Genomic DNA, 19,160 nt, shown 5'->3' with positions numbered 1-19,160 from the left:
TTGGATGCTGTTTACATCATGGAAGAAAAATCTCTCCAAGGCCTGCTGTTCAGAGACCAAGATTTTTCATCTGATCTCCTAAAGCAGCTGAACGACTTGAGACAAAACAGAATCCTAACTGATGTTCTTCTGTGCACAAACGACATTGAAATTCCTTGCCATAAGAATGTTCTTGTCTCCAGCAGCCCCTATTTCAAGGCCATGTTCTGTAACAACTTTAAGGAAAGCATCCAGGAAAAAGTCAACCTCCAAGGAATGGACTCTGGCATTCTGCAGTCTATCATCCTTTACGTCTACACGGGAGAGGTCCTCATGACGCCCGAGAACATTCTGAGTCTCATGGAGACGGCTTCCATGCTTCAGTACATGAAACTCTTCGAAGCCTGTTCAGCTTACCTCCAGGATCAGCTTTCTCCAGAAAATTGCCTTAGTCTGAGCAGGCTTTCCGAAATCCTCCACTGTCAGGATCTTAATCGGAAAGCGAAAGCTATGGCGCTAAGGTATTTCCCTGAGGTAGCCACTTCTGAAGACTTGAAAGAACTTTGTGTGTTAGAGTTGATAGACTATCTTGGGAATGACGAACTTTATGGAGAGGAGGAACAGGTTTTTGAGGCGATTATGGTCTGGGTAAGGCATGATCTTCAAGCACGACAAGGCTATATTCAAGACTTGTTCAAAAAGGTGAGACTTCAGTATGTCCATCCAACATTCTTCTTCCGTTTCATAGCCAACGACTCTCTCATTCAGTCATCCCCCGACTGTCAAAATATCTTAGAACTTGCCAATAAGCAGATGTTTTCATTGTATAGTGTCAGTGCCCCTGACGTCAAACCCATCTGGCATGTTCCCCGGCGCTATTCATGTCGGGAATTTCTCCTCTTAATCGGTGGTCGCAAAGACAATCAACAAACTACAAGGGACGTTTTGCTATATGATGAGAAGACAAATCAATGGTTGGGCCTCGCCAAATATCCAACCCGTGTCTACAAGGCCTCTGCAGTGAGTCTGCACAGTAATATCTATCTTCTGGGGGGAATTCCTGTAGATAACGAGAGGAAGCAAGTCAGCCATAATGTTTACATCTTCTCACTCAAACTTAATCAATGGAGGCTGATAGAGCCCATGTTAACAGCACGCTATTCCCATAGAAGTGTGGCCTACAAAAACTACATCTTTGCCATCGGAGGCATAGGCGTGAACCGGGAAATCTTAAATTCCATGGAAAGGTATGATAGCATCTACAACATTTGGGAAGACATGGCAAATATTCCTACTGCAGTTCTGCATCCTGCTGTATCTGCCAAAGACCAAAGAATCTACCTCTTTGGGGGGGAAGATCTGATGCAAAACCCAGTCAGGCTAATACAGGTAATTTCCTCTCTTGATAATCTCACTTGGGCTATCTCAAGTGCATGCTTCCAGACATGTCTGCCTTTGGTTCAAACTGTCTGGGCTATTCTTATGTTTTGCTAAGAAAATGTTCTCAGCAGAAAATAAAAGAAAGTTTCCATTATTTTGAGAAACCATTTGGATGCTGTGCAGCGGATAACCAAACTCATTGGCTAAGCTGAAATTCCATCTCCTGAAAAACCACATAAAAAGCTCTTTTTATTTATACTTGCAATCATTTTGCTGTTAAGAGCATAGGCAACAGCCACAATAGCATTTTGCTAAGAGGCCACACCATTACTTGCCACATGCAATCTGGAGGGGCGTAAATATTGCAGAATGGACAAAAAAAAATAATAATAATCTGTGATTGTAATGCAAATTAGTCCAGAGGCAGGTCAAAGGCTAATTTTTGGAACAATTGCAAATGTGGGTATGTCTCAGCATTCCAATGCCAGTGTAACAAAGAGAAGGACTAGTTAGAATGGTTCTGTCCAAGGGCATCTACGGAGGGGACAATATACATACATACATATATATATATATATATATATATATATATATATATATATATATATATATATATATATATATATATATGATGGTGGAGGGGGGGAAGTGGGTGGGTTTGGGGTGGGAGGGATTTGGGGATATATTGTAAAATTCTGTTTTTGTAAAACTCTTTAATAAAAAAAAAGATGGTGGCTGCAGCTGTGAAATAGGAACCCCGACCCCTTGTTCTTATTGGCTATAAGAGTCAAAAAGAGGCTGGTCCTTCAGGGATCAGTAAAATAGGGGTGGGGCTTCAGTCACATGGTTGTGACTGCCATCTTGTCTGTTTAGATTGACCTACTTCAGGGGTAGGCAACCTTTGCTCTTTTATGACTCGTGGACTTCAACTCCCAGAATTCCTGGGTCAGCTTTGAAGTCCACGAGTCATAAAAGAACCAAGGTTGCCTACCCCTGACCTACCTCATCGTCCCTGGCTGCATTATACTTAGTCTTAAAGGGTCATCTAGGCTGGCTTTTGCAGTCCACAAGCGTAGCACCATGTCAGTTGTTAAAGTACATTCTATTTTATATTTACAAACTTCTGTAGCTTCAAACTGTTAGAAGGTAATAAAATATGAGCAAATCAATATCTTCCTGCCTGCTTCATGGGCTCAAGTTTGCAGCAGATCAACACCTTCACACAGGCTAAAAGTCCAGCACAGGAGATCACCTCCACAATTTCAACCAGATTGACAAAAAAAAAATAAGGGGGTGGGGGGGAGGGCAGGTTAGCTAATCTTTGTTTGATTCTTTCTTTCCAAGATTCTGGACTTCCAAAGATAATAAAGATGCCCCCATGTGATTTTTTCAGATATACAGGTGGTCCTCGACTTACAACAGGTCATTTAGTGACTGTTCAAAGTTACAACAGCACTGAGAGGAGTGACCTGTGACTGTTTTTCACACTTTTGGCCACTGGGAACTGGTACATACTTATGATGGTTGCTGTGTCCCGGAGGAATGTGATCACCTTTTGTAACCTTCTGACATAAATTTTGGCCCCAATTCAGGTCATAAGTTGAGGACTACCTGTAGGTTGTTATCCAGGCATGGGAATTGTTTCTGCCAACTCAGATTGAGGGTTATGTTGTGTGAATTACACCAGTATTTTCCATTTTTAAACCTAGAATTTTCTGAAGTCATGTTTTCTCAGCTTTGTGCTTTTTATACATTTTATTTGCACTCCTGTCATTCGGTGGCTGTGCTGGCTGGTGATTACAGGAACCAAGGATATCATCTTATAACGTACAGTAATAAGTTCAAATATTTGGTTTCATAAAAAAGCAATTTACAAACTGTTTCGATACCAGATGTTCTTTTAATCATGGGTGGTCATTAAAAAAAAACCCCAGAAAGTTAGGCAATTCCAGATGTCCATTGCAAATGTTTTATCAGCATTTGGTGGCTATTATGATTCAGGATTCTGTTAAATAGCTCACAAGTTACATTAACTGTTGACTTTCCCATGATGTTTATGCAACAGCTAATGATGCACTAAGAAGACTTTAAAACAAGCTCTGGCATTCTTTTCATTTCTCAACTGCTGAATGGTATTCAGTTGTGTGTGTGTTTGAATCTAGTTGACACACAAATAGACGGGCACCAACACAAATGGGGATGGAGCTGAATATTCAAATGCCGTTCAGTTTCTTATGCATTTAAACAACTGTACACATCCGTAGTAGTTTCCATCCTGTAAGCTAAAAGCAGTACTGTATACAGGTACTTAATTAAACCATTTGTTTAGTGTACAAAGTTACAATGGCACTGATAAAAGTGACTTACAACCAATCCTCGCACTTATGGCTGTCACAGCATCCCTATGATCACCTGATCAAAATTCAGGCACATGGCAATTGTAGCTTCCTGGCATCATACCATTGCCACCTTCCCTGCTGGCTACCCACACACAAAGTCTATGGGGAAAGCCAGATTTGCTTAAGGACTGCGTGATTCAATTAACTACTATGGCAAAAAAGGTCGTAAGATTTGCCACGACCCATTTAACAACCAACTTGCTTAGCAATGGAAATTCTGGTTCCAGCTGAGGTTATAAGTTGAGGACAACCTGTATGATAGTAGTTCAGTAACTGAACTAGGACTGGGGAGATGCTTCTTCAAGTCCACACTTGGGGATGGAAACTGGTGGTTTCGGGGCAGTCAATCAACTGTGGTCTTGCTTCACTTGATTGTACCCAATAATTTACTTGGATTTCCAGAACCGGATCCAAAACTTGGTAACTATTTGCCCAATAGGTAAATGATTGCAACCCAACAATTAACCAGTGGAACAGCTTGCCCACAGAAGTCATGAATGTTCCAACACTGTAAGTTTTTAAGAAGAGATTGGACAGCCATTTGTCTGAAATGGTATAGGGCAGAGGTCCCCAACCTTTTGGGCACCAGGGACCAGTTACTTGGAGAGAGATTTTTCCGCTGACCAGAGGGTGTGTGGTTTTGTGTGCTGCCTGCATCCCGCGGATGGGGTTTTCCTTGATTGTGCGGACCGGTTGCTGGCATGTCGTGGCCTGGTACTGGTCCATGGACTGGGGGTTGTGGACCCGTGGTATAGGGTTTCCTGCCTGAGCAGGAGGTTGGATTAGAAGACCTCCAAGGTCCCTTCCAGCTCTGTTATTCTATTCTATTCTATTTGCAATATACAGTATTTTTACTTTTTTTAAAAAAAATGGATTTAATATTACAGATGTCCTTTCATCTCAAATCCATCCATTTCATGCCCTGTGTACGGAGGTGCAGGGTCTCAGTGGCTTAATGTCCCTGGAGATGGTCTCTGTTTGGGCGGTTCAAGCCCTAATTCTGTGTGGTAGGGTGAGTTCCCATCACCTGCCTTGGCTTTGGCCCACTTTGCAGTTCAAAAGCATGTTCTATGCAAGTAGATGCAATAGGTACCACTTTGGTGGGGAGACGAGCTGGTGCTCTGTGCAGGCAGTCAGATTCCTGATGGCTCTGATTTCCTGGTTGCGGTGCCCGCTTGCAAGGCAGCTCCAGGAAGGGAGGGACCCTTGGGTGATGCTGCAGGAAGAGCCGCTGGTCTTTCTGTCTGGTGCGGTGCCAGCTCGTCCTCCTGTGGCACACTTATAACAGGGCTGCTACCCTGACAGGCAAACTACTACTCTGCAATAGCACTGTGCAGTGGCATAGCGTGGGTTGTCAGCACCCGGGGCAAGGCAAGCACCGCACCGCACGCCTGGCACCCCCCCTCCACAGTGGGCGGCGACCCGGCGGCTCGGATCGGATTCGCACAGCCAGCACTGCAGTGAGAGAGAGTGAGTGAGCCAGGCAGGGGCAGAGAGCTGCGAGTGCGAGCGCGCCCCCCCAGATGTTGTGCCCGGTGCGGCCGGCCCCCCCTGCACCCCCCACCCTACGCCACTGGGACTGTGTTTCTTAGCTAGTGTAATAACGCCATGCACTAATAATGAATAATAATAAGGCCCTTTGTATTTCTCAGGTGTATCATGTGTCTAGGAATATGTGGTTCCGAATGGAGACCAGGATGGTGAAAAACGTCTGTGCACCAGCAGTTTTGATTGGAGACCGGATTTTTATCGTTGGAGGTAACCTACACTGAAAATCACTGTCATGCAGGTGTCCCAAAATATAGCCATTTCTTTCTGCTTGATGTTGTAGTGTAGGGGGTTTTTTTTTGCCCCTACAACTGGCATGCCTGAATATATATTGTGGAATCTGTTACAATAGTAGTATTGAATCTAATTTATGTTAATTTCAATTTATGTTTTGTTCTCTGCTATGATTTCACAGTGCGTCTCCTAATACAGCACTCAGAGATTAAGATAAAATAAGATAATCTTCATTGTCCTTTTTTTACTGTGGGCACAACGGCACACATAAACAATGAAAAGTTTTGCACAACTTTTATTCAGAATGACAACTGAGAAAAGAAGCAAAACATACAGAGAAAAGAGTAGAATAGTTAGAGATAATATTGGATGAAACCTTGGAATAAGGTAGTTGAAACCTATTAGAGAAAATATGCTGCAAAGCTTTGCTCCATGTTTTACTTCTGAAACATTGATCCCATCCCTGGAGGGTCTAATAAAGCCAACACAACACTTTTGATCATAATAGGTATGTCAGTGTCAATCTCTGGCGCCAAAGCTTTTCATTTAGTTCTGTACAAGAGAGTACTAGACAGCACACTAAAAAGCAGAGATATCACCCTGTCAACAAAAGTGCGTATAGTCAAGGCTATGGTCTTCCCAGTTGCAATGTATGGCAGTGAAAGTTGGACCATAAGAAAGGCTGAGCGCCAAAGAATTGAGGCCTTTGAACTGTGGTCCTGGAGAAGACTCCTGTGAGTCCCTTGGACTGCAAGGTGATCAAACCAGTTAGTCCTAGAGGAGATCAACCCTGACTGCTCTTGAGAAGGCCAGATCCTGAAGTTGAAACTCAAATACTTTGGCCACCTAATGAGAAGGAAGGACTCACTGGAGAAGAGCCTAATGCTGGGAAAGATTGAGGGCAAGAGAAGAATGGGACGACAGAGAATGAGGTGGCTGGATGGAGTCACTGAAGCAGTAGGCGTGAGCTTAAATGGACTCCAGAAGATGGTAGAGGACAGGAAAGCCTGGAGGAACGTTGTCCATAGGGTTGCGATGGGTCGGACACGACTTCGCAACTAACAACAACAACACAAGAGAACAGGGAGACCAAAATGTGAACATAGTAGAGATGTACAAGAAGGCTTGTAAAAAAACTAAACCTTGCCCTCTATTTATTCTGAAACTTTGTGCCAATGATTCAGCTGACAAGCTTAAGCCATAAGTGTGTTGGTTTATTTAAGGAAAAGCACAAACATTTCAACTAATTTCAAACATAATTCATTTTCCTTTAAAGCGAAGAGATTTACTACCGATAAATTTTCAGTTACCAAGTAAGTATGTCATAACATCATCTAGTTGTTCCTGGCTTATCGAGCAATTGGAACTGGGGGGGGGGGGAATTTCAATAATAACAAACAGATTTTTGGCATTTTCCAAAAAGCATCTAATATATGTCAAGTTTCCCTTGAATAAATCAGATCAAAACAAGACAGAGTTTATTATCCACAGCAATGTGGCACTTGGCTTGAATTAAATAGAGTTCTCATTATTTACTGCAAGGATATCTGATTCTGTATTAGTTCTGAGCTGATCCATTACATGATAAAGCATTATAGTTAGTAGTATAGCAATAGCATTAGACTTATATACTGCTTCATAGTGCTTTTACAGCCTTCTCCAAGCAGTTTACAGAGTCAACATATTGCCCCCAGCAATCTGGGTCCTGCTGGAGTGAGCAGTGAGTAAGTCTGTAGTATTGCACTCTAACCATTGTGCCACTTTGGCTCTAATTTAGAGAGATAGTTTTGCAGGTCTATTTACCAGCTTTAGATTAAATTCAACAGGATATTTTTTGGAGGATACAGTGAAGACACATTATCATTTGTCAATGATTCTTCTTTTCTTGACTGCCGTATTTCATCAATTCCTGTAGCTTTCCAATCTGGTAACAATGGAAGTGTTCCTCTAACATTATCTTCTATACTAGAGATTCTTGTATCTGCTAGGGTATCTTGGATGTTGACATCACTATATTTCTTTTATATTTGTTTCATCTTCTTTGAATCAATTAATGTCTATCCACTGACATCCTTTAGCATACCAATCTGAGGTTGCAACCATCTTCTAATCAAGGAGAGAAACAACCTAGAAGTAAAAAGAAATTTCCTGACAGTTAGAACAATTAATCAGTGGAACGACTTGACTCCTGAAATTGTGGATTCTCCAACACTGGATATTTTTAAGAAGAGATTGGACAACTAGAGAAGGGTGAGGGGTGACATGACAGCAGTGTTCCAATATCTCAGGGGCTGCCCCAAAGAAGAGGGAGGGAGTCAAGCTATTCTCCAAAGCACCTGAAAGCAGGACAAGAAGCAACGGATGGAAACTAGCCAAAGAGAGAAGCAACCTAGAACTAAGGAGAAACTTCCTGACAGTTAGAACAATTAACCAGTGGAACAACCTGCCTCCAGAAGCTGTGAATGCTCCAACACTGGAAGTTTTAAAGAAGAGACTGGCCAGCCATTTGTCTGAAATGGTATAGGGTTTCCTGCCTGAGCAGGGGGTTGGACTAGATGACCTCCAAGGTCCCTTCCAACTTATTATTATTATTATTAACTACCGTATATACTTGAGTATAAGCCGAATTTTTCAGCCCACTTTTTGGGCTGAAAAATTCCACTTCGGCTTATACTCCAGTCAACAAAAAAACTTACCGAGGACTTGTGCGCGGCCGAGGCTTTGGAGCTTCCGGGATCGCGCTCACCTCTCCCAAGCCACCGCCGTCCGGAGACCTGCCGAAGTTTGGGGAGGTTTGGGGAGGTGCGCGCGCACCTCCCCAAACCTCCCCAAACGAAGCCGGGTCTCCGTTCCTCTGCGCCCTGCCTGCCTGCTTCTTTCCACAGCGGAAAGAAGCAGGCAGGCAGGGCTCGGAGGAACGGAGACCCGGCGACGTTTGGGGAGGTTTGGGCGCCTCCCCAAACGTCGCCGGGTCTCCGTTCCTCTGCGCCCTGCCTGCCTGCTTCTTTCCACAGCGGAAAGAAGCAGGCAGGCAGGGGGCGGAGGAACGGAGACCCGGCGACGTTTGGGGAGGTTTGGGCGCCTCTCCAAATATCCCCAAACGTCGCCGGGTCTCCGTTCCTCTGTGCCCTGCCTGCCTGCTTCTTTCCACAGCGGAAAGAAGCAGGCAGGCAGGGGGCGGAGGAACGGAGACCCGGCGACGTTTGGGGAGGTTTGGGCGCCTCTCCAAATATCCCCAAACGTCGCTGGGTCTCCGTTCCTCTGTGCCCTGCCTGCCTGCTTCTTTCCACAGCGGAAAGAAGCAGGCAGGCAGGGGGCGGAGGAACGGAGACCCGGCGACGTTTGGGGAGGTTTGGGCGCCTCTCCAAATATCCCCAAACGTCGCCGGGTCTCCGTTCCTCTGTGCCCTGCCTGCCTGCTTCTTTCCACAGCGGAAAGAAGCAGGCAGGCAGGGGGCGGAGGAACGGAGACCCGGCGACGTTTGGGGAGGTTTGGGCGCCTCTCCAAATATCCCCAAACGTCGCCGGGTCTCCGTTCCTCTGTGCCCTGCCTGCCTGCTTCTTTCCACAGCGGAAAGAAGCAGGCAGGCAGGGGGCGGAGGAACGGAGACCCGGCGACGTTTGGGGAGGTTTGGGCGCCTCTCCAAATATCCCCAAACGTCGCCGGGTCTCCGTTCCTCTGTGCCCTGCCTGCCTGCTTCTTTCCACAGCGGAAAGAAGCAGGCAGGCAGGGGGCGGAGGAACGGAGACCCGGCGACGTTTGGGGAGGTTTGGGCGCCTCTCCAAATATCCCCAAACGTCGTCGGGTCTCCGTTCCTCTGTGCCCTGCCTGCCTGCTTCTTTCCACAGCGGAAAGAAGCAGGCAGGCAGGGGGCGGAGGAACGGAGACCCGGCGACGTTTGGGGATATTTGGAGAGGCGCCCAAACCTCCCCAAATGTCGCCGGGTCTCCGTTCCTCCGCCCCCTGCCTGCCTGCTTCTTTCCGCTGTGGAAAGAAGCAGGCAGGCAGGGCACAGAGGAACGGAGACCCGGCGACGTTTGGGGATATTTGGAGAGGCGCCCAAACCTCCCCAAACGTCGCCGGGTCTCCGTTCCTCCGCCCCCTGCCTGCCTGCTTCTTTCCGCTGTGGAAAGAAGCAGGCAGGCAGGGCACAGAGGAACGGAGACCCGGCGACGTTTGGGGATATTTGGAGAGGCGCCCAAACCTCCCCAAACGTCGCCGGGTCTCCGTTCCTCCGCCCCCTGCCTGCCTGCTTCTTTCCGCTGTGGAAAGAAGCAGGCAGGCAGGGCACAGAGGAACGGAGACCCGGCGACGTTTGGGGATATTTGGAGAGGCGCCCAAACCTCCCCAAACGTCGCCGGGTCTCTGTTCCTCCGCCCCCTGCCTGCCTGCTTCTTTCCGCTGTGGAAAGAAGCAGGCAGGCAGGGCACAGAGGAACGGAGACCCGGCGACGTTTGGGGATATTTGGAGAGGCGCCCAAACCTCCCCAAACGTCGCCGGGTCTCCGTTCCTCCGCCCCCTGCCTGCCTGCTTCTTTCCGCTGTGGAAAGAAGCAGGCAGGCAGGGCACAGAGGAACGGAGACCCGGCGACGTTTGGGGATATTTGGAGAGGCGCCCAAACCTCCCCAAACGTCGCCGGGTCTCCGTTCCTCCGCCCCCTGCCTGCCTGCTTCTTTCCGCTGTGGAAAGAAGCAGGCAGGCAGGGCACAGAGGAACGGAGACCCGGCGACGTTTGGGGATATTTGGAGAGGCGCCCAAACCTCCCCAAACGTCGCCGGGTCTCCGTTCCTCCGCCCCCTGCCTGCCTGCTTCTTTCCGCTGTGGAACGAAGCAGCATGAACGAAGCAGGCTGCTTCTTTCCACTGCGGAAAGAAGCAGCCTGCCTGCTTCTTTCCGCTGCGGAACGAAGCAGCTGGCGGCGGAGGCTTGCAGAACGGCGGATCGGCTTATACTCAAGTCACCAACTTTTTCCAGTTTTTGGGGGTGAAATTGGGGGTCTCGGCTTATACTCGAGTCGGCTTATACTCAAGTATATACGGTATTTGAAATGGTATAGGGCAAGGGTCTCCAACCCCAGTCCAGGCAGCAGCACGCCAGCAACTGGTCCACAGAAACAAGCAAAGCCCCATCCATGGGACGCAGGCAGCACACAAAACCACCTACCCTCCAGTCCATGGAAAAACCTTTCTCTATGGAGAAAGGTCCCTGGTGCCCAAAAGGTTGGGGTCCTCTGGTATAGGGTTTCCTGCTTGAGCAGAGAGTTGGACTAGAAGACCTCCATGGTCCCTTCCAACTTCCAACTGTTCTGAGTTTGGAGATGTTGGGAAGACTGTCCTTGATTTTCTGCTTCTATTTCCATCTTTGATGTTTTTATAGTGATCATTGTAACATCGTTTCTTGCCTCTTCTGAAATTCTTTGTTAGATTCCTTCCTAAGATTTTTTGTTTTTCTTGGCTTCAGCTTCTCTTTTCTTGGCAACTTCTGAAGTCTGTGCTGAAATCCAGTTTGCTTTATTCTATTTCTTGATCTTAGATTGTTGCTTTTCGCACTAATCCTTAGTAATTTCTTTGAGTTCCTTCCCCAGTGCTTCTGGTTTCCTATCGGTATAGTTCAGGAATTCAGAACATTGTTTTTCTTTAAAAGGGTGCCTAATAAGCTCAAGATTACACATGGAGCTACTGTTGGGTTTGTTCTTCCACTTTGGACTGATGTGGAATTTGCACATTATCAGTTTCACAATCACACCTGGTTGTGACTTTGCTATTATAACTGAACTCTTCCACCTGCTCATACCAATATTACCAAATTACTGTGTGTGTGTGCACACGCATGCATGCATACAAACAGGACCACACCCACTGGCACAGTACTAGTGGTTGCATTTATGCATGCAGCATGCGCTGGCACCATGAACATGCACAAACGATCGCACACCCCCACGGTGGCTAGCACCCATTTGTGCATGCGCAAATAGGCCATGCGCACACACACCGCACTAGCGGCCCGTTTGTGCATGCACAAACGGGGCACACATGCCCCCCATGCTAGCGTACCAGTTCGCGCCCGCAAGCATGGGCAAACAGAGCTGTGCTCACTAGCGTGAGTGGGGGAGAAGGTGCGGCCACGCGTGTGCCCCCTGGCCAGCCATTTCTGTGGCCCGCAGGCCAAGAACCCACAGCCCAGTACCGGGCCATGGCCCATAGGTTGTGGACCCCTGTTCTAGGCAACCAGAGAATGCACATTATAGGAAATCTTGCACAATGTGTTTAATAGTTTGCATATCAGCACCACAATCGCAACAAGGGGAATCTTTCCATCCCCGCTGATATAGGGCAGAGGCACTTCTTCTTCGAGTATCATACCTAATTCTGTTCAATTTTGTCTAGACAAAGCGAGGCAGGTTAATAAAATCAGGTGGTTTGGTAGAGGGATCACTAATGGCCTGGCCACAAGAACGTTCCTTGGCCCATTCCTGTCTCCAGGCCTTCTTGGGGTTAAACTGGATAGATGTTAAGTTGAACAGCTGGTGTCCATACTGGCCTTCCAAGCCAAGCCACAATATGATAAGACAGCATAGTGAAAATTGAAAGGGTGGAGGGGAAAGGTCCTTAGTGCCTGAGGTCCTTACTTTGCCCCTCACACTTCTCAACCCACTCCCCCAAATTGGTCTGGGCCTGCCTACCTTTTTCAGTGCAACCCACAACCTAGTGTACAAAGTCTATTGTGGTCCTTGAGCCCAAATTTTGCACCTCCATACAAAGCAATGATTTGTGGAACTATATTTGACTCAGCCATAGCTGCCTATATTCACATTCCCATGACTGTCACAATGGTGTAACAGGTCTGTCTATTTTGACTCCAAGCCACACAAGGGAAGAGCATAATAATATGGCTGCAACAGAAAGAATAAATTACAAGAATAGAGAACACAGTAATATTATTTGTAAGGGATCATTTAGGCCACTGAGTCAGTGAGGTGCACGCCTAAGGCGGGGGAGTGTCAAAGTAATATGGCAGGTGGTGCATCATGAAGTAAGTCTCATCAGGTGGAGTTTCCATTGCAAAACTCCCTCCCTCCATCTTGCCGATGGTGACACACAAACTCTGTGGATACCACTGTGTTGGGCTTGACCCTCTGCTCAACACAAGAACCCAGATAAAAAAGAATCCCAGTGGAACAACTTGCTTTGCCAAGGTTTATGTTGCTGCTAACCACCGCCAATTCCCGTAGGTAATATTCAACTTACAACCATTTGTTTAGTGACCATTCAAAGTGACCAATCAAAGTGACCGTTTTTCACACTTATGACTGTTGCAGCATCCCCAGGGTCACATGATCAAAATTCAGATGCTTGGCAATTGGTTCATATTAATGATGTGTCATGGTTCCGATAGATGAGACCAGTAGAAGGTAAAGGTTCCCCCGCACATGCGTGCTAGTCGTTTCCAACTCTAGGGGCCGGTGCTCATCTCTGTTTCAAAGCCGAAGAGCCAGCGCTTGTCCGAGGACGTCTCCACAGTCATGTGGACGGCATGACTAGACACCAAAGGCTCACGGAACGGTTACCTTCCCACCGGAGTGGTCCCTATTTTTCTACTTGCATTTTTACGTGCTAGGTTGGCAGAAGCTGGGATGAGTAACAGGTGCTCTGTTACACGGCACACGGGATTCGACCCGCCAAACTGCCGACCTTCTGCTCGACAAGCTCAGCGTCCTAACCCACTGAGCCACCGCGTCCCACAGAAATAAGAACTCTGAGGCAATTGCTTTCCTCAAAGAACAATTTTAATGGCTACATAATGTCAGCACGAACAAAGGTGAAACCAAGACTGAAAGTTCCCCCCCAAAAAAAGGTTACAAAGTAAAAGTTGAACTCCCCACCCCTTAGTGTGTCATAAATCACAATCCCAATTAACATCTTTGGTGGGCTTCTTAACGGTAGCTCCAGCCCACCAAACACTTAGGCTGCTTGACCTTGGTTCCCACAAAAAAAGTTATTCTTTTTACTAAACAATAAGAATGCATCGCCCTTCTCCCATTGCTGTGGCAACCGAAAAACGAAGAAAAATGGCTGCATTCAGAGCGTTTGAAGGTTTGACATGATGGTTGCAGTGACCTGGGATCATGTGATCCCCTTTTGCAAACTTCTGGCAAACAAAGTCAATGGGGAAGCCAGATTCACTTAACAGCCATGTTACTAATTAACAACTTCAGTGATTCACTTCACCATTGTGACAAGACAGGTTGTAAAATGGGGCAAAATTCACAACTGTCTCACTTAGCAACAGAAGTTTGGGGCTCAGTTGTAGTCATAAGTTGATGACTGCCTGGATTCTGTTGCACTTCCCTTCCATTCCAAAGACGTTCTTCTTGTTGATCCTGTGGCTTACGAATTTCACAAATTTGCTTTTTTTCCCCTCCAGGGTACACCCGAAGAGTAATTGCTTATGATACTAAGGACAATAAATTTGTGAAGTGTGCAGACATGAAGGAAAGGCGGATGCACCATGGTGCAGCAGCCATCAACGAGAAGCTGTATTTGACTGGAGGCCGCTGTCTTACGGTGGATAATGCCATTGTGGACTCCGATTCCCTCGATTGCTATGACCCTCAGACAGATACCTGGTCTTCAAAGGGGAAACTACCACATAGACTGTTTGACCACGGATGCCTCACTCTCCAGTGTGTGCCTTACGCCACCCTCTTGGGAGAAGGGAATGAAAGGAAAACTTTTTCCTAATTGCAGGGAAGATGCTAGTCAACCTTTCCCAAGCCAACAAAACAGATTCGGGAATAGGCTTGGGAAGGTCCACCATAACATGAGGTAAAATGAGCTCTTTGCCTCAAGTAGCATATACAAGGTCTGATTAAAGGAGTGTTTGGGATGCTTATCCAGAGAGATTAACCCTGGGTTGTCTCCATGAACTCAATGTCCTGGGTTCACAAAGATTCCTGAATCCTGGATGAAGCTCTTGCTGCATTGCGGCATAATGTCTGCCAAATATAGCCTACACATTGCTAAAGTTTTTCACTTTATTCTTTAATAGGACCCTTTGTTCCCTAATTTCAGGAACAGCCATGGTTTTTATGCAGAAGGATTTGCCTTGTAAGTTATGTGCATATGACCTGAATGGTTTTTTTTTTAATTTCTTTTGGATTAAATGGATCTAGTGCAATTCTAAAATAAATGAGTGCCAGAGACATATAGTTGAGTTTGTCCCTCTCTTTTCTCTTGCTTGCCTTTTTTTCTTTTCGCAGCAAGCTTGATGGGAACAATATATTTTTCACTCTAGGAAGTTCTAGCTGAACCGCAGTTATAAAGTGGATCGTCCTTCCATTCATTCTTCAGAAGATGTCAAGTGAAAGAATCCTTTCCAATCAAATTCCCACCAGGATATTCAAAATCCAAGACCTTCTACACCTTATATTTATCCTATCTTCTGACAGATGGGACAATTATTAATAAAGGACCAAGTTGCAATCTCCCACTATTCTTATTTTCTGAGAAGGCCTCTAGACTTTCTTAGTCAGCCCTCCCAGGTAAACCAGACAAGAAACAGAACAGAATATCAGAATTGGAAGAGATCTTAGAGGTCTTCTAGTCCAACACCCTGCTCAGGCAGGAGACCCTATACCATTTTAGATAAATGGTTGTCAGTCTCTTTTTGAAAGCCTCCAGTGATGGAGCACTCACAACTTCTGGAGGCAAGTTGTTCCACCGGTTAATTGTTCTCACTGTTTCTCTTTAGTTCTAGTTTGCGTCTCTCCTCCCTCTCCATATGGGATGCATTTTCCCACTCCATGCCCCCCCCCGTTTAAGATAGTAAGGACAATTTATTCCAAAAATTTGCTCACTTCTAGGTTGCTTCTCTCCTTGATTAGTTTTCATCCATTGCTTCTACAGGTGCTTTTTTTTAACTAGACAAGCTAAATCTATTTTATTTGTAAGGCTACGTTAGCAGAATCTTGCAAGTCTACAGGTACAAAGTTTCCACCACCAGTTTTAACAGTCTGATTAATTAGGGCAGGTTCTTCCTATTTTTTTCCTCTAACTATTAATTTCTCGAGGGCTCTTGCCTCTCTTGTCTGACTGACTCCTAGGCGGCATCTCTTTCTTTCATCTCCCAAGGTCATGCACACATTTCATTGCAGCCATTTTGGAATGCAAGAGTCACTCGGTGGCTATATACCTTTGATTAATAAATAAATGTATGGTTTTGAAAATTAGACAGGGTAAATTACAGAGCGAAGAGTCATATGCTATAAGTTTAAAAAGAGAAGTGAAATATATTTGTACTTATAACTATTGGAAAGAATATTGGAAGCTACTTTTTATATGGAGGGGCACGATGGCTCAGCAATTAACGTTGGAGTGGAGTGGAATGGATTGGAATAGAATAGAATAGAATAGAATAGAATAGAATAGAATAGAATAGAATAGAATAGAATAGAATAGAATAGAATAGAATAGAATAGAATAGAATAGAATAGAATTGGAAGGGACATTGGAGGTCATCTAGTCCAACCCCCTGCTCAGGCAGGAAACACTATACCATTTCAGACAAATAGATGTCCAATCTCTTCTTAAAAACCTCCAGTGTTGGAGCATCCACAACTTCTGGAGGCAAGTCGTTCCACTGATTAATTGTTCTAACTGCCAGGAAATTTCTCCTTGGTTCTAGTTTGCTTCTCTCTCAGACGCCGAGCTTGTTAGTTGGAAAGCTGACTGTCCAGGTTCGAGATTGAATGCCATGCAACGGGATGAGCTCCCATTCCTGCCTCAGCTCCTGCCCACCTAGCAGTTCGAAAGCATGCAAATGCGAGTAGATAAATAGGGACCACTTTGGTGGGAATTCCGTGTTCATTTGGCATATATGTCCATGCTGGCCACATGACCACAGAAAATGTCTTTGGTCTCCTTCAGCACTGTACCCCATGATGGGACAGGGGAATCTTTACCTTTGCCTTGCTTTTTTATACATCTTTGTTTTCTTCAACGTTTTTTTCTTTTTCTTGCACTTTTTGCTTTTTCTTTGCTTTTTCCTTTTTCCTTTTTTTTTGCCTTCCCTACTTTTTATTGCTTTGTGTTAGTTTTTAATCTTCTTGTTTAAAAGTCTAAATTACAATTATATACGAGATGAACTGTGCCTCCAAATGAAAAGTCCATCCTCTCAGCAGCAGGTAACTGAGAGATTCACAAACACGGCACACTTTCTGTAAATCCACAGACCTGTTTGTGTTGGTGGGAACACTCGCAACGCAAGGTGTCCTTCATGTGACTGTACAAGTTCCTACAACACAAAGTATGATGGCTGGGCAGCAGTGGGGGGGGGGAGAGATCAGATTGCTCAGACTTAGTTACAGGAATGTAAGGAGATAGCATGGAGAGAAGTGGAAAATACGATGAAGCAACACCAGGTTTACAGCAACAGATGGACAGGTTGTCTGTGTCCCCAAGCAAACTTACAAGAGAATATTTCAGTTTAGATTAGCCAGCCGGTTCAGGGGAAATGTGGTCCAGCTAGGAATGTAAACAGCTTGGGATAAAACGATCTACTATTTGCAAACAACAGTGACAGTAAATCAGATCATCGTCCTTTCCCTGGAGGAAAAGGACACCAAAGTCTCCTGCTTCCAGCAGACAGAAGCCAGCAGGAGTAGAAATTGGGTTTTCTGTCCTTTGTTTAAGGCACTGAAATATCAGGGTTAGATACGCCCCTTCCATAACCTGGCCTAGTGGTTGGGATATGCAGGTTCTGAGGTTTTGCTTGGTAAAAAATACAGGAAACCAGAAGTTGCCTTCAAGCTTTACGTTTTTATTCAGCTGAACAACGACGGGCTCTTCTAAAAGAGAGCAGCCATGAAAGACAAGAAATCCTTGTGTTTATTCTTTCTGGTTACATAAGCAAGCCATCCAGCAAGGCTGACACACATACGATAAAGATTTCACCCAGTAAGTCTGGCATAGTGTAGATAAGAGAGCAAAAGTAACTAAACATGTTCCTTTCTGGGCGTTTCCCTAAAGATATTGTATGTTCTTGGGTGGGTTAGGACTTTGAGTCTTTTCCTTACTGGCCTTTCATGACCCTGCATCCAGGACTTTGCAAGAGCCCAAAGACAACAGGGTCATCCACACATTCACAATTGATATTTCCTATTGTTGTTGTTAGTTGCAAAGTTGTGTCCAACCCATTGCAACCCCATGGACAACGTTCCTCCAGGCCTTCCTCTCCTCTACCATCTTCTGGAGTCCATTCAGGCTCACGCTTACTGCTTCAGTGACTCCATCCAGCCACCTCATTCTCTGTCGTCCCCTTCTTCTCTTGCCCTCAATCTTCCCCAGCATTAGGCTCTTCTCCAGTGAGTCCTACCTTCTCATTAGGTGGCCAAAGTATTTGAGTTTCAATTTCAGGATCTGGCCTTCTCAAGAGCAGTCAGGGTTGATCTCCTCTAGGACTGACCGGTTTGATCGCCTTGCAGTCCAAGGGACTCGCAGGAGTCTTCTCCAGCACCATAGTTCAAAGGCCTCAATTCTTTGGCGCTCAGCCTTTCGGATCAACAATTGGGGTTTCATGAATGCTCAGGCAGCCAGGCCTAGCATGCACAGTTGCCTAGGTGAGAAGGGTAGTGAAAATTTAAATTAATAAACAAACAAATAATCCTCTTTCTCAGTATTTAGCCATATCGTAGTTGTGCTTCAAAAATTATTTCTACTTGCCTCAGCTGATACCTTGGTTTGCAGTGAGGTGAACCGTGGTCCTTTTATGACTTGTGGACTTCACCTTCTAGACTTCCTGAGCTAGTCATGCAAGTCAGGTAGTCCTCGATGTACAACCATAATTGGGTCCAAAATTTATGTTGCCAAGTACCACCGGTAAAGGATTGCCGGCGGACAATACCCAGGGGAAGGGCCTTCCCTGTGGGTGCGCCGGCCCTTTGGAACCAGCTGCCTGTAGAGCTCAGGACTGCCCCTGACCCTCGCTCATTCCGCCGGGACCTGAAGACCTGGCTCTTTGAGCTTTCGGGCCTGGACTGAGAGTATTAATTGGGGTTTTAATTGGATTCTAATTGGGATTTTATTTATTCAAGGTTAATGTAATCATTTTAATTGTTTTTAATTTTTGTGATTTGTTGTATTGTTTTTAAAAAACCTTGTGAACCGCCCTGAGTCCTATGGGAGAAGGGCGGTATATAAGTTTAATAAATATAAATATATAAATAAACATTTAAGTGAGTTTTATGACCTTTCTTGCCACAGTTGTTAAGTGAATCGCTGCAATTGTTCAGTTAGTAACCCGGTTGTTAACTGAATCTGGCTTCCCCTTTGACTTTGTTTGTCAGAAGGTCGCAAAAGGTGATCACATGGCTCCGGGACATTGCGATCATCATAAATATGAGTAAGTTGCCAAGCGTCTGAATTTTGACCATAGAGGTGCTGCAATGGGCATAAGTGTGAAAAGAAAACCCCATTCATAAGTCATTTCTTTCAATGCCATTGTAACTTTGAACAGTCACTAAACGAACTGTTATAAATTGAGGACTACCTGTACTATAGTATTCTAAGTCTTGCCATATGAATTAAGGAAAGACACATTTCCTTGATAACAGTGGATCTATTT

General features: G+C 45.5%; 1 protein-coding gene across 2 annotated transcripts; it reads left to right on the top strand.

Moving 5' to 3' along the window:
• Positions 1–18: 18 nt before the first annotated feature.
• On the top strand, positions 19–15,169 carry KLHL38 (kelch like family member 38; the record flags this gene model as incomplete). Of its 2 annotated transcripts, XR_014492238.1 has the most annotated exons (4): positions 19–1,368; positions 5,411–5,516; positions 13,965–14,365; positions 14,835–15,169. XR_014492238.1 is itself a non-coding variant. In XM_083360555.1 (3 exons), 3 exons carry the CDS (start codon positions 19–21, stop codon positions 14,279–14,281), a joined length of 1,773 nt encoding a protein of 590 aa, XP_083216681.1. In that variant the 3' UTR covers positions 14,282–15,169. The 2 variants fall into 2 exon arrangements, 1 of the variants encoding a protein (XP_083216681.1); XM_083360555.1 differs by having other exon boundaries at positions 13,965–15,169.
• Between the last annotated feature and the right edge of the window lie 3,991 nt (positions 15,170–19,160).

The sequence above is a fragment of the Vipera ursinii genome, assembly GCF_947247035.1.
Source record: "Vipera ursinii genome assembly, chromosome: 3".
Classification (NCBI taxonomy): domain Eukaryota; kingdom Metazoa; phylum Chordata; class Lepidosauria; order Squamata; family Viperidae; genus Vipera; species Vipera ursinii.
This window is presented reverse-complemented; position numbering and strand designations above follow the sequence as displayed.